Source organism: Microcaecilia unicolor, chromosome 3 (assembly GCF_901765095.1).
Source record: "Microcaecilia unicolor chromosome 3, aMicUni1.1, whole genome shotgun sequence".
NCBI classification, from domain to species: Eukaryota; Metazoa; Chordata; class Amphibia; order Gymnophiona; family Siphonopidae; genus Microcaecilia; species Microcaecilia unicolor.
The window spans coordinates 163,371,515-163,387,127 of NC_044033.1; the positions used below are offsets into that span (position 1 = coordinate 163,371,515).

At 43.3% G+C, this 15,613-nt stretch overlaps 1 protein-coding gene across 1 annotated transcript in view; it reads left to right on the top strand.

Moving 5' to 3' along the window:
• The window catches only part of LAMA2 (laminin subunit alpha 2), a 1,107,608-nt gene that overhangs the window by 248,001 nt on the left and 843,994 nt on the right, over positions 1–15,613 (top strand). Inside the window, exon 2 of the mRNA XM_030196530.1 lies at positions 9,157–9,327. Within this exon, the coding sequence (XP_030052390.1) occupies positions 9,157–9,327 (171 nt within the window). The remainder of the gene's footprint in view (positions 1–9,156; positions 9,328–15,613) is intronic.

Here is a 15,613-nt window from a genome sequence, read left to right on the forward strand (position 1 = left end):
TGGAGCACCATTTCATAAAGAATATACACACAAGGAAAGGCATGTCTATGTCTGTACATGGAGGTTAGGGGCAGTATTTTACAAGAGCAGTGGTGAATATGGAAGACATTCTAAAAATGTACATCTCCATCCCTTGACAATGGTGTGAAAAAATAAAAACTTGAAATAGCAACATGCACGTGTAGTTGTCTTGCTGTAACTGACATATTCACATGCATAGTACCTATGCTCAATGGGACAGCAGCATGTACTGAGCATTAGAAGATCGATATACACGTGGATTCCAGCATAGAGGCGGGCTGCTCATGGAAAACTGCCAGGGTGCCTATGGTCATATCCATGCATAAGAGGCAGCAGTTTACTCTGGGACACCGTAAGATACACAGGTAAATAGTGCTGTGCTCCTCACTTGCTCATGCCTTCCTGCATTACACAGTGACCTCTAGCGGGTCTTCTTTAGAGAATACCAACATGGCAGCCAGGAGGGAGAGAAACTTCTCTGAGGCAGAGAGTGACCTCCTGGCACACCTGGTGCTCTCTAATATGGGAATACTGTTTCACCCCTGGGACAGAGCCCAGATCTTGCTGAAGCAGCATGGAAAGCCTAGGAATCGATCCTTATAACCTTGATAAGGTAAGCAGAAATCATATACCCATAAGCACCTACACCAAGACCTGCTAGATGCTCATATCACAGAGGGATGCCACCTATAGGGGTGGCACTGACAGTCAGAAATGCTCTGCCATCCTGCATGAGATCCCCTCACTAAAATACAGTGCCATGGTGATTCTGAGTACTGAACAGTTCAGGGTACCCACACTGTACATGAAAACAGAGAACAATAGAATGTAGGTGAAGCTCATATACATAGAACAGACACTGCATTTGTCATCTGGCATGATCACCTAAGCAGGCAAGCAAAACCTCTAAAAATAATAATAAAGAATATATGTCATGTGGTCATCATTATAAGAAAAGTACACAAATGAGTTAACACCACGGCAATATAAAAAAAATCACATACTGATTACTTTATGAATCACATTTATTCACACTAATTTTCTAAAATGTATGGAGAATGATAAATGAAGCAGGCATTCTGCCATAAATAGCTTTGATAATGTTATCATCTGTCCATTAATACAGGTCATCTCCATTTTGAAAGTTAAGTATTGGTACATTTGTTATATCACTAGTGATCTGTAGTTTTGAAATTATTTATGCATGTATTATATTGCTGGCGGATTTTGTGCTCATATACATTTTTATAAAATGTTTCCTGTATGAATGGACTGATGATCATACTATCAAAGCTATATATAGCTGCATTACCCTTCAGGCCTGCTTCCCTCCCTGTGTCCCGCCCTCGTCTGACGTAACTTCCGCGAGGGCGAGACACAGGGAGAGAAGGAGGCCCGAAGTGGAGCGATCTGCTGCTGCCTGCAGCTCTTTCACACGGAGGTGAGAGGCACTGTGATTTCAACTCAGGGGGCCCGGCCCGGTGGCAGACAGAGGGGGGATGGTGGAAGGGAGGAAGCGGTGGCCGCAACCCTGGGGGGGGGGGGGGGGGGGAGGCAGCAGGGGCGGCCTTGCCCCAGGCCCGGCCCAGTCTCTCGCTGGCCCTGCTGCTCCTTCACAACATCAGGTATTGTGAGCATTTGGAACACAGAAGCAAGCAGGCCTGAAGAGTAATGCAGTGGACTATAGACCAGGGTACCCAGGATCAAATCCCATTTCAGCTCTTTTTTTTTTTTCCACTTTAAATCGTGAGCTCTCCAGAAACAAAGCTATACCTGCTGTTCCTAAATATTAAAGACACTTGCAAGCCTGAGAGCTATTGAGGTGATGCACATTCAGGTACCGTAGGCATTTCCCTGTTTCTGGAGGGCTCACCATTTAAAATAACAGAGTTACAGTGGAATATGGACCTGGGTGCCCTGGATTAAAGTCCACTGCACTGACCACTGGGCTGTCCTGCTCTTCAGGGACGTCTGTGTTACTGTTTTTGTATAAATTCTGTCAGATGACCTTGTCCCTGTTTTGGGGGGTTCATAATTTGGACGTTTTATTTTGGGAATTGGCTGTTCATTTTGGATGTTCTCTCATATTTTCAGACATGATATCCTGACATTTTTCCTGTTCAAAAATGGCTATGTGATGGATTTGTTTTGTACATTATGAGCACGGTGTCCCAATTCTGCCTTGGATGTTCTTTTAAAAATGCCTAAGGGCCTGTTTTATCAAGCCTCACTAGCGGTTCCCACACGACAATGCTGACGGACCCTATTCAAACTGAATGGGCTTTGTCGTCATTACCGTACTGCTTGATAAAAGAGACCCTAAGTCGCCATTCTTGTCAAATGTCTGGTATCTCTGCTGTGCCTACAAGTGGCAGATCCAGTGTTAGGGAGGTTTCAACCAGGGAAATTACACGTGGAGGGGCATAATTGAAAGGAACGTCCAAGTTTTGTTGAGGACGTCCTCACAAAACATCCCGATGGAGGGGCGGGGAAACCCGTATTATCGAAACAAGATGGACATCCATCTTTCATTTCGATAATATGGTCAGGGATGTCCAAATCTTGAAATTTAGGTCATTCCTAGAGATGGTCGTCCCTAAACTTGGTCATTTCTGATTTTCGGCAATAATGGAAACCAAGGACGTCCATCTCAGAAATGACCAAATGCAAGCCCTTTGGTCGTGGGAGGAGCCAGCATTCATAGTGCACTGGTCCCCCTGACATCCTAGGACACCAACCGGGCACCCTAGGGGGCATTGCTGTGGACTTCATAAACAGCTCCCTTACCTTGTGTGCTGAGCCCCCACCCCCACCCCCCCAAAACCCACTACCCATAACTGTACACCTTATGGGTGAAGGAGGCACCTAGATGTGGGTACAGTGAGTTTTGGAGGGCTTCCATTACCAGCACAATTGTTACAGGTAGGGGGGATGGGGCTGGGTCCGCCTGCCTGAAGTGCACTGCACCCACTAAAACTGCTCTAGGGACCTGCATACTGCTGTGATGGAACTGAGTATGACATCTGAGGCTGGCATAGAGGCTGGCAAAAAATGTTTTGAAAGATATTTTTTTAGGGTGGGAGGGGGTTAGTGACCACTGAAGGAGTAAGGGGAGGTCATCCCCGATTCTCTTCAGTGGTCATCTGGTCATTTCGGGCACCTTTTGTGTCTTGGTCGTAAGAAAAACACGAGCAGGTAAAGTCGTCCAAGTGCTCGTCAGGGCCACCCTTTTTTTTCCATTATGGGTCGAATACATCCATGTGTGAGGCTTGCCCAAGTCCCGCCTTCTCTACGCCTCTGACACGCCCCCTTGAACTTTGGCCATCCCTGCAATGGAAAGCAGTTGGAGACATCCAAAACTGGCTTTCGATTATATCGATATAGACAACCCTGTGAAAAGGATGCCCATCTTCCAATTTGTGTCGAAAGATGGACGTCCTTCTCTTTTGAAAATGAGCCCATTAGTTTCAATGCCACAGGGGCACAAAGTCTGCCTTAAGATGGGCCTTAGAATGTGTAACACCAGCCCTAGACAAAAGTGGTGCCAATCAGCACAAGATTCTAATTCAAAGATGCCAAGTTACCCAGTTCTAGCTGAAGACTTTTTGGCCAGTGCTGGTATTGAAATTAGTTCCAAAGCAGTGTGGGATTTGTAGTGCCTCATCCTGCCCATTGAAATCAATGCTGCAAGTTCCATAATGCACCAGGATAGGATGGTCGGAAATATAGAACTGTCCCAAAATCTCCAGTTTGGAACTAGGTAACTTGGCACCCCTGTTAATTCCTGAGCTGGATAGGAAGTGGTCAGTGGTGACTGAAAGGCTCAAATTTCTTTAAACTTTTGCTAATTTTCTGGACTATTCCTGTTCCCAGGAAGCAGGACAAGCTGGTTAGTTATATGATAAAAATAGAGGAGGGAATTGAGATAATAAAATGGACTTAAAACTCAATATTGTGGGTTGTTTTATCCCTGCAGCTATCTGTCTTTTACTTGTGAGCAGCAGCAGCAGCAACTATTTGGGATTTTGTGACTAGCACCTGTCAGAAAAAGATTAAGGGGTCCTTTTACTAAGCTGCGTAAGCATCTACGGGTGCCCAACGCGTGCCAAAATGGAGTTACCATCCAACTACTGCGTGGCTCTTGTGGTAATTTCATTTTTGGCACGTCTGATATGCGCGTCTTAAAAATATTTTTTATTTTTGGACACACAGAACGGACACGCGCCAAGTGGCATTTGACTCGTGTAGGTCATTACCGCCCGGATTTTTTACCCCTAGGTCAATGGCTGGCGGTAAGGTCTCAGACCCAAAACGGACATGTGGCAATTTTGATTTTGCTGCATGTCCATTTTTGCCCCCCCCCCCCCCAAAGGCATACGTGCATGTATTCTAAATTATGTGGATGAATGGTAACCCCTCCCCTGCCACATCTCTGAGGAGGCCTCGTCTCAGTCCAGGTAAACTTATGCATATACAGGCCATGCGCAGGTTTATATGTATATCAGAAATGCCTTTTTCTACATACAAAACACTGTTATATATGCAGAAATGCATTTGAAAACTATTCTCTAAACAAATAGCTTGGCCATAAGATTCAATTGTCGATGGCAAATTAAAATGCAGAATAACTGTGAAATAAGTTCTAAACTGAATGTATGTCTTAAGCTTTTCTGGGCCTTTACTGTGTACTCGGTGCAGCTGTTTTCATATTCAAATTGTTTAACATTTCAAGATAAAGAACAAAAGCCAACTTTCCAAGAAGGGAAGAACAGACGTGCCTACTGAAATAACACCGCCGATGCATATTTTCCAAGAAAGCATGGAAAATTATTTGTGCACACCAAAATGAGATTTCCCTTGTCCTCCCACCACCGTTAGTTACATTTCATATTTCACTTGTATTTGATATACCACTAATTTAGGCAATGCAAAGCGGTTTACAACAAACCAATAAAATGCAAGGGGTAAACAGATTGGGAGAAATACATTAAAAGGCCTAAGTTACAAATCTAGGTATGATAACACCAAATAAAAACAAGGAAGGACAATAATGAAATTTAAAGACGTGACAACAAAAGCACTGCAAAGGCAAGGCCAAGCCCTGGGGTAGGTAATAGCAAGCTAGTCAGAAGGGAAATCTTGATCAAAAATAGTTCTTGTTTTAGCCCATTTTAAGCTTTTGAAAGGAGATTTCTAAACGTAGGTGAAGCAGCAGACCATTCAAAGAGGGGCTAAGTCACTAAGGGGCCCTTTTACTAAGCCAAGTAGGCACCTACGCATGCCCAACATGTGTCAATTTGGAATTACCGCCCGGCTACAGCGTGGCCCGAGCGGTAATGTCATTTTTTTATGCATGTCCCCTACGCGCGCCAGAAAATTTTTCTGTATTTTTCTTTTCTTGGAGTGCGGCGCCACTGGGCGGTAAAAGGCATTCAACATGCGTAGACCATTACCACCCGGTTGACACGTGAGACCTTACCGCTAAGTCAGTGGGTGGTGGTAAGGTCTCAGACCCAAAATGCATGCGCAACAATTTATCATTTTGCCGCAAGTCCATATTCGGTCAAAATTTTAAAAAGGCATTTTGTACAGGTGCACTGAAAAATGGATCTGTGTGTGTCCCCAAAACACGCGCCTACACTAACGCAGGCCATTTTTCAGTGCACCTTAGTAAAAGGACCCCTAAAAAGACACAAGCCAGCGCCTGAACTGAGGCACCAATAGTGCAGTTGTGTGTATGTGCTAGGCAGTATTCTGTAAACAGTGTACCTAAATCACATAAGGGTGCTTTTACTAAGGGGCACTAACAGATTTAGCACATGCTAAATGCATGCAGTCCATAATATTCTTATGGCCTGCATGGCATTTAGTGTAAGCTAATCATTAGCATGTACTAAATCTGTTAGTGCACCATAAAGGACCCCTTAGCACATTACTGTCAGGGGTGTAAATGTAGGCAGAGCATTGACATCTGATGGGTGTGTTGCCAAGCAATTCATGCAACTTATAAAATACTTAGGTGTGCCCACTTACACTAGCCTTTGACCTGTCATAAGCAGGCACATCTAACCTTTGACACACCAATGTGACTTTCTGCTAATATTCTATAGACAGCTTAGGTACACCCTTCAGCTATTCTAGAATTGCTTCTATTGTGGCGACTAAGGTGATGAGCAAATTTAGGGGCTCTTTTACTAAGCTGTGGTAGGGTTAACGCGCGGGTAGCGCACGCTAAATCGTCACTACCACTGGTGTAGCACGGGCACCCTGTGATAGTTTCGAAGTTAGTGCACACTGTTTCCTGCATTAGAAAATAATTTTCTATTTTGTACCATGGGGGCATTCTCGGCAGTAATCACCAGCGTGGCCACATTAACGTGCACTATCTGATTACTACAGGAGTAGCGCGTGAGTCCTTTCTGCCAAGTAAATAGGTGGTGTTAAGGGCTCAGGCAGTAAATTGCCATGTGCTACTTTTAATATTAGCACACAGCTATTTACCGCCCCATTTAAAAAAAGGCCTTTTTACCCACCGCGGTAAAAAACTGGCCCAGTGTGCACTAATTTCATGCATCCAGACTAGTGCAGACCACTTTTTACTGCAGCTTAGTAAAAGGGTCCTGTCACAAAATGCCTAGCTACCTGCCTGTTGTTCCCCGTGGCCAATTAGAGAGTCTATCCTCAGCACAACTTAAGTCCATCTGCACCTGCCGCTTGTGGTCTGCACTAGCACCCTCCTCCCACCGACTGGGTCACAACCGCCTCTGGGCAAGTCTCCCACTCTCAAATTATCCCCAGTGATTTCTAGCTTACTGGGGACACAATCCCAGTGGTCCCACAATTCCCAGAAAGCACTCACAGAACCAACACACAAACCACCAGGATTCTTTATCAGTCCAGATAGGCAGAAGCAAAAATAATTGTTTATTGTCTTAAAAAAATATTGAACAATGAACAAAAAATGTGTAATCAGCAAACAATAACAAATAACTGAAATATGGATCATTTATAACACTAACTAAACATTTGTTTACTACCTAAAGAGTACCTGGGAAGATCAGGAAATATGCTGTTCACAGATTATCAAATATAGCTGATCAAAGGGCTTTAGCAAAGAGATCCTGCTCTCTTTTCTTACCGCATGGCCATGTGTGCTAGGGGCTTTTTTAGTTGCTGCAGTAAAAAGGACCCGGTGCATGGGAAAAACAGCCCCCGCTGCCAGTGCAGGGCCATTTTTCTCACAGCTTGGTCAAAGAGCCCCTTTGTTTCTTCACAGATCCCCTTATAGAACTGCCACCAAAGGAGGCCCATGCTAAAAGTAGGTGCCTCCTTTTAGGTGCTCCGATGCCACACAGTGAGATCTTATAATGGCATTTTTATTTCTGGTTTGTTGAGTTTATTTGTATTTTTAACCTAATTAACATATGTCTGTATTATTGTATTGGTTCTGTACATCACTTTGATATCCTTTTTAAAAGGTAGTATATCAAATCATGCAAATTAATATAAATAAACAAATAAATCTGGGCGCCTAGATTCTATTATGGAATACAAGCATAACCTGGAATCAGCACACCTAACATTTAGATGCCCAAAGTTACACGAAATGTAGACCTGGTGTAACTACGGGGGAGGGGTGTGCAAATGCAGCAAGTACATGTGTAAAAACAACAACAGCAAAGGTGGCAAAAAAAGTCCCAAAACAAAGCACTGCATAATGGCAGAATATCTTTGATGCACAGTATTGGTGCAGTTACTGATGCTTACTTTAGAATTCTTTCAATCATTGTGAGATTGCAGGTGTAGACTCCTGAGGCAGGCCTTACGACCAAAACACAGCTCGTGTTGAGTCTTTGATATCCACCAATAAATTTCTGCACCACACCATTTGTTTTGGGACTTTTTTGTCACTTTTGCTGTTGTTGTTTTCATTTATCTTGGGCAAAGGCTAGTTCTGCCCCCTTTTTGTGTGTCTTTTTATTATATGCAAGTACATGTGTAACTTACTGTGTTCTGTAAATTACATGTGTAACTAGGAAGCCTGTCCACATCCCACCCATTCTCCACCAACTTGCACACCTCCCCCTTGCAATTGCACGCTATAACTCTTCTGTGTACCCTTACAGAATAGCACTTAAGGTGTTTACACGCAAAAAGTGGCACATTACCGTGAATGCCTTTCAAGCACAAACACCTGCTATGTTATAAAGAAAGGAAGGCAACCCAGGATAGATGAATGGATGAGTAATAGTAACTCAAAGGTAGTCAAGAGCCAATATTCTTCCCACAAAAGAGGAATAAGTCTGTCATACACCCAAAAGTAATTTACAGAGGTATCCTGTATTAATTGCAGTCTCCAGATTTGAGAACATTTCAGACCCTGACATAGAAAGTTACAGTAGTCCAGCTGAGAGAGTATGATGGAGTGGAGAAGGAGACGCAAAGCTGTCTGGTGCAGAAAAAAAACAGCATTGTCCATATTGTATAATCTAAATTTATTATATCGTAGATGTTAATCAGGGTCAGGCCTAGCCAGCACCCAAATGGGAAAGCACCAGAGAAAAATGGTAAGATTTTGCACGTACTGTGTTAACTGTTGGGGACATTCCTAACTTTTTGCATACATCTAAATTCTGTATCATATATTAACTGAATGGCAGTTAATATGATACAGGAAACTTCAACTATTCAGGTGGCACATTACCAAATATAAGAAAGTGTCAGGTTCTTTAAATTGGGGTTTCCTTCTGTGCAAACTTTTTAGGGCAGCTATTCTTTCTTACCGGTTGGCAAGAGAAGCCCTCCTCCTTCATAGTGGTGCTGTTGTAGATATATTGTGACTGCACATTACTGTTCTGTAGAACAATCTGCATGGTTAATAGCCAGGAAAGTATTATCATTGACATCCCTTTAACTTAATGTGTAAGAAGACTAAAATGAAAAACAACCAGGTGTTGAATTGGCAACAAGCACATTATTTAATACTGTGTTTACACTATTGTCAACTATTGGTCCATCAGCTTCATGGCTCCAGGATCTCTTGCAAAAGTTTGGGGACAAGCTTGCTTGCATTGCTTATTAGGTCCATCCTTCTCTCAAACTGTCTTGTTTGCTTGTTTTTTTGTTTTCTTCCAGGCTTGTTTCCTGCACTGCTGAACCTGGCCACCAATGCTCTCATTACAAGCAACGCAACATGTGGTGTAAACGGCCCTGAAATGTATTGCAAGCTGGTGGAACATGTCCCAGGGCTGCCCGTGAGAAACCCCCAGTGTCGCATCTGTGATCAGAGCAGCAGCAATCCAAACAGTATGTGTCCAATTTTATTTCTTGCTTTCCCAGTTAAGCTGCTCTTGAGGAAATACATATTGCTTTAATAAAATGTGTCCCAGATCCTTCCTGTCTGGAGCATATATGATAAGCCACAAAATTATAGCCTACACAGCAACTGCCTTAATTGCCCTTAAAATCTTTAAAAAAGATTTTTTTTTTTTTTTTTGTTGCGAAGCATGTGCCTCACTCAGAGGAGAAATGCTCCTGTAGAAAGATTAGTTGGGGTTAAAAATGATCTGAAAACCCTCAACTTCACTACCCTGTTCATTGTCTAGATACTGGCTTGTGAGTAAAAGTCCTAGGCAGCAAAAAGTGCCTGTTATAAAATGATTTACGGGCATGCCTACGCTGTTATATCAGTGGTGTAGCAAGGGCAGAGCGGTGGGGGCGGTCGCCCTGGGTGCACGCTGTTGGAGGGTGCAGAGAGCAGCCGCGCACCTGTCGGCTCCGCTGGTTCCCTGCTCCCTCTGCCCCAGAACAGGTTACTTCCTGTTCTGGGGCAGAGGGAGCAGGGAGCCAGTGGAGCCGACAGGCGCGTGGCAGCTCTCTGCAACCTCCAGCAGCCAAGAATGCACCCGGGAGGGGGGGGGGGTTGATGCGTCGGGCAGGGGGGTGGCATTGCGCTGGGGGGGGGCTTGATGTGCCAGGGAGGGGGTGTCATTGCGGCACCCAGGGGGAAAGGACGCTGCTGCACCCAGGGGGGGGGGGTGCGCAGCGGCGATCCGCCCTGGGTGGCAGCCGACCTAGGAATACCACTGTGTTATATAATACTAGGACAAAGCCACATTGGCGTGCCAAATGTTAGGTACGCCTACCTACAACAGGTCAATGGCTGGAATAAGTAGACATTCTTTAAGCTGCATGCATCACTTGGTGAAGCATCCATGACACGCCATGCTCTGCTCGCATGTACACACCCCTGACACTTGCAGGTTTAGGGGCCCTTTTACTAAGCTACAGTAGGGCTAACACGCGGGTAGCCCGCACCAAATTGGCACTACTGCTGGGGTAACACGAGCACCCAGTGGTAATTCTGAACTTGGTGCACTCTGTTTCCCGCAGTAGAAAATAATTTTCTATTTTGTACTGCGGGGGGCTTTGCCAGTGATAATCAACAGCGTGGCCACATTGCTGCGCACTGCCTGATTACCGCACGAGTAGCACGTGAGCCCTTAAAACCAAATAAAATAGGTGGTGGTGGTAAGGGCTCAGGCAGTAAATAGCCACGTGCTACTTTTAATATTAGTATGCCACCATTTACTGTCCCATTGAAAAAGGGCCTTTTTACCCACCACAGTAAAAAAAAATGGCCCAGCGCACACCAATTTCACATGCCCACACTAGCACAGGCCTCTTTTTACTACAGCTTAGTAAAAGGGCCCCTAACTGATTTAGGCACACTTTTTAAAGAATAGCACCTCACACTTATGCGCGTAATTGACAATTCCTGGCACAATCACACATGTAAGTGCTGCTATTCTATAAACTAGGCACATTGTTGTTCCCGGATTCTATAAACTTGTGCGCTTGACTTTACACAAAGTCGCATGTGCAAGTGCAGAAAGTCGCATGTGCAAGTGCAGAAAGTCGCATGTGCAAATTACAAAATAAATTTACATGCACAATTGACTTTATTTTGTAATTTCCACATGCAACTTTTTGTACTTTGTGTAAAGTCAAGCGCACAAGTTTATAGAATCCGGGAACAACAATGTGCCTAGTTTATAGAATAGTAATAAGCTACAATTGGCCCTAATTGGCACCTGTTATCAGTTATGCACACAACAGCCTTTAATCAGTATTCTATAACATGCGTGCACAAATTATATCATACACACCTACTAGAGGGGTGTGGCCATAGGAAGGACATGGGCCAGTTAGGGATGTGTCTAGCAGTTACATATGTATGTTCAAGAATACTAGAAGTCAAATATAGGGAGAAATGTAAAACGTGGCAGATCCTAATATATAAAATTGTTTAAATAACACCTATTAAATGAAGTAAAGTGAAAGACACAGTGGCATCAGATGTTAATAGGAAAAAAGCTATAAGATCTCTTATAGCGCACAACTATTTCTGATCAAAGCTTACAATTCAGCATCAATCATTTGCCAAAGTGTCCCTTTTTCTTGACTAAATTTTATTAATCACACAATAAATGAAAGAACAAAGGAAACAACCACATATCTTAAATTGTACCCCAAGCACTTCAAGCTAGCAATTTGATAAAAAGATCAACGACGCCCACACTGTCAAACTGATGGCGTTTCAGTCAGAGACCTGCATCCGGGGATAGCACAAGTAGTCGTATGTATCTGCAATACAGAAATGTATTTATTAAAATTAAGGATCTGCCACCAAAGTAAGCACTTAACATTAGCAAACCAAAAGAAAAAAAGCAGATCAAAAAAGACAAAAAAAAATGGAACAGGGAGGGTAACAGAAGAAGTGGTTTATTACAAGTTACCTGACGTGGCCACGTTTTGCCCTCAGGCTGCGTCAGGGGTACATAGCATTGCTAAGACTGCTGAGTAAGCTTGGGAAGCACTTATGTAAGGTGGTTGTATGACTACTTTTAGGGGTTCACTTTGCTTTTTACCCCTACTAGTTTTTTGTACCCCTGACGCAGCCTGAGGGCGAAACGTGGCCACGTCAGGTAATTTGTAATAGACCACGTCTCCTGTTACCCTCCTGTTCCATTTTTTTTGTTTTTTTTTATCTGCTTTTTTTCTTTTGGTTTGCTATTTCTGTGGCAGATCTTTGCCTTTTTGTGTTTTTGTCAGCACTTAACATTAGTGCAATAAGATTTTCGAAAACAAGAGCAATATTGAAGTACTTACATTCAAAATTGCTCACAAGCAACATACTGGTGAGAAGATGCTCCCTCCACAGATTCAAGGCAAATTGCGCCCACAGGCATGGAGATTTTAAAGCCGCATGTATGAACGTGCTGATGTCATGCCAAATGGCAAGTACAGCAGGGGGAGTGAACCCGCTGGAAAGGTGAAACATTTATCTGTGCATTTATGAGTCTAACTGCCTATAGTTAGGTGAATATGATTTTACATTGTGTCCCAAACATTCAAAACTCAAAGTTTCTTTCAAACTACAATCGGAAATATAGTTTTTAGTTTTTTTATGGGGATCATCAGATATAGCTGCAACTCACATTTTTGCATGTTTTTGATATATAAAGGCTGTTGTTACACTAGACAGCTATCGGGTTTATTTTCGAAAGTGATCGCCAGCGATCTTCCGACATAAATCGGGAGATGGCTGGCGATCTTGCAAAAGCGGTGAAATCGGTATAATTGAAAGCTGCTTTTTTGACACCATCGCCGCTTTCCCGTTGCCAAGCTGGCGAAAGTTTAAGGGGGTGTGTCGGTGGCGAAGCGAAGGCGGGACATGGGTGGGCATGGGCGTGGCTACCAGATGGCTGACTTTAGCGGATAATGGAAAAAAAATGGCGTTAATCAGTATTTCGCCGCTTTTACTTGGTCCTTTTATTTTCATGACCAAGCCTCAAAAAGGTGCCCGAACTGACCAGATGACCATCGGAGGGAATGGGGGATGCCCTCCCTGTACTCCCCCAGTGGTCACCAACCCCCTCCCACACTAAAACAATAAAACTAAAAACCTTTTTTGCCAGCCTGTATGCCAGCCTCAAATGTCATACCCAGCTCCCTGACAGCAGTATGCAGGTCCCTGGAACAGTTTATGTTGGTTGCAGTGGACTTCAGGCAGGTGGACCCACGCCCATCCCCCCCACCTGTTACACTTGTGATGGTAAGTGTTGAGCCCTCCAACCCCTCCCCCCCAAAACCCACTGTACCCACATGTAGGTGCCCCCTTCACCCATAAAGACTATGGTAGTGGTGTAGAGTTGTGGGGAGTGGGTTTGGGGGGGATTTTGGGGGCTCAGCACCCAAGGTAAGGGAGCTACGCACCTGGGAGGTATTTGTATATTTTTTAAACATTTTTAGAAGTGCCCCCTAGGGTGCCCAGTTGCTGTCCTGGCATGTCAGGGGGACCAGTGCACTACAAATGCTGGCTCCTCCCACGATCAAATGCCTTGGATGTCGCCGGATTGGAGATTGCCGGCATTTTTTTCCATTATCGCTGAAAAACAAAACCGGCCATCTCAAACCCAGCGAACTCTGGCATTTGGCTGGGCTAAACCGTATTATTGAAAAAAAAAGATGGCCGGCCATCTTTTTCGATAATACGGTTCCGGCCAGCTGTAGCGCCGCCACCAAAATAGATCACCGGCGATCTATTTCGCTGGCGACGTTCGATTATGCCCCTCTATGTCATACTGAAAGATGTAAAATAAGAAAATAAGGAAAAAGAAAATAAGAAAATAAGGGTGATCCTATGATGATTTGCACCACAACCATTTTCTCGGATGTAGAAAGAACATTATTGTTCATATGGTGTGAGTTGCGGCTATATCTGATGATCCCCGTAAAAAACTAAAAACTATATTTCCAATTGTAGTTTGAAAGAAACTTTGATTGAGTTTTGAATGTTTGGGACACCACATAAAATCATATTTATACTTTAGTCCCCACATATTTTACTGATAGTGGGTTTTCAATTGGAATTTATAGTTAGGTGGAGGCATCCATGTACTGCATTTTATGTAAACTTGTTTGGAAGATGTACAAGTGATACAAATTGAAGCTGTAAAGCGTTTTAAAGAATCCTCATGAAAAATGAAAAATATTTTCTAAGAATAAAGTTTCAAGATGGTTGGAATACAAAAAGAAGTCTGATTTGAATAGACTGAAACAATTACAGCTGGGTGATTAATCATTTATATATAGTTAGGTGTGAGCACTTATACCAGTCTTGGACATGACATAGGCCCGTATAAGTGGACTTACAGTAGTATTCTATAATGGTCATTGCACGTGCAATTTCCATAATAGAATCCACACTCACCCTAACTGTAGGTGCCATTTCTTGAATCTACCCCTAACTTGATACATAAATTTAGGTGCCAGCTTATAGCACTGCCCTTTAAGGGAACGGGGATGGGATTTGATATACCACCTTTCTGTGGTTATAATCAAAGCATTTATGTATTATATACAGGTACTTATTTTGTACCTGGGACAATGGAGGGATTAGTAACTTGCCCAAAGTCACAAGGAGCTGCAGTGGGAATTGAACCTCATTCCTCATCTACTGCACTAATCACTAGGCTACTCTGTATGTAAGTTTACCTGACCTGAGTAGAAGCATTCCTGGAGAAAGGGTTTTTGTTTACACAACTGCTTTTCAAAATTCATCTAGATTTGTATAAATTAACCCATAAAAATTATGCCTGGAAGAACAGATGGAAATGCAAGTGCAGTTTCCCTGGGGTAATTTTCAAAGCATATGTACATGCTATGTACTTGCATTAATTTGGAAACAAAATGAAAAACACAATTAATTTAAAAAAGGATCCTTGCAGTGACATGTGTTTATTATTCTATTTTGGTTTTTCTAATGCTCAATATTTTCAAATTGTGTGCATTATTTGCACATAGCACACATTAAAAGTGAAAAAGAAATGAAACAAAACTCCAAGAAATAGGACTGAAAACCCCAGAAAGCTAGCAAAATTAAATGAATTGAACAAATTGAAAAGGGCACACTTGTGAAGCTGCAATTTACATAGAATGTTGAGGGAGGAATTAAGATGCAGCACCTTTTGTAAATACCTAGAAGGATGTGTAGTAATGATCATGGGAGCAGCAATTTTAGCAATGGAGATGCTCAAAAAGATCATTCTCATCTCACACCTTTGTGTTGCTGCAGCCAGAAACATTGAAGGTTCCTGGTTACACATACCCATTATGTATGCCATAAGTAGGGTTGTCAACTGGCCAGTTTTCAGCCAGTCTGGCTGGAATAGAAGTAGAGCAAACAGGAAGAAAGTGGCCTAGTGGTTAGAGTGGTGGACTTTGGTCCTGGGGAACTGGGTTTAATTCCCACTGCAGGCACAGGCAGCTCCTTGTGACTCTGGGCAAGTCACTTAACCCTCCATTGTCCCAGGTACAAATAAGTACCTAAGCTGCATTGAGCCTGCCTTGAGTAGGAAAGCACAGGGTACAAAAAAAAAACAGGGTGATGTAGAGGTCAACCAAATGACAAGCCAACTCAGGAGATGTTACTTGAAACTCCTTTTATTCAAAGGACCAGGCACAGACTGTGTTTTGGCGGATGGAGCCGCCTGCCTTGGGGGTCACACCAGTATTCTAATATATCATA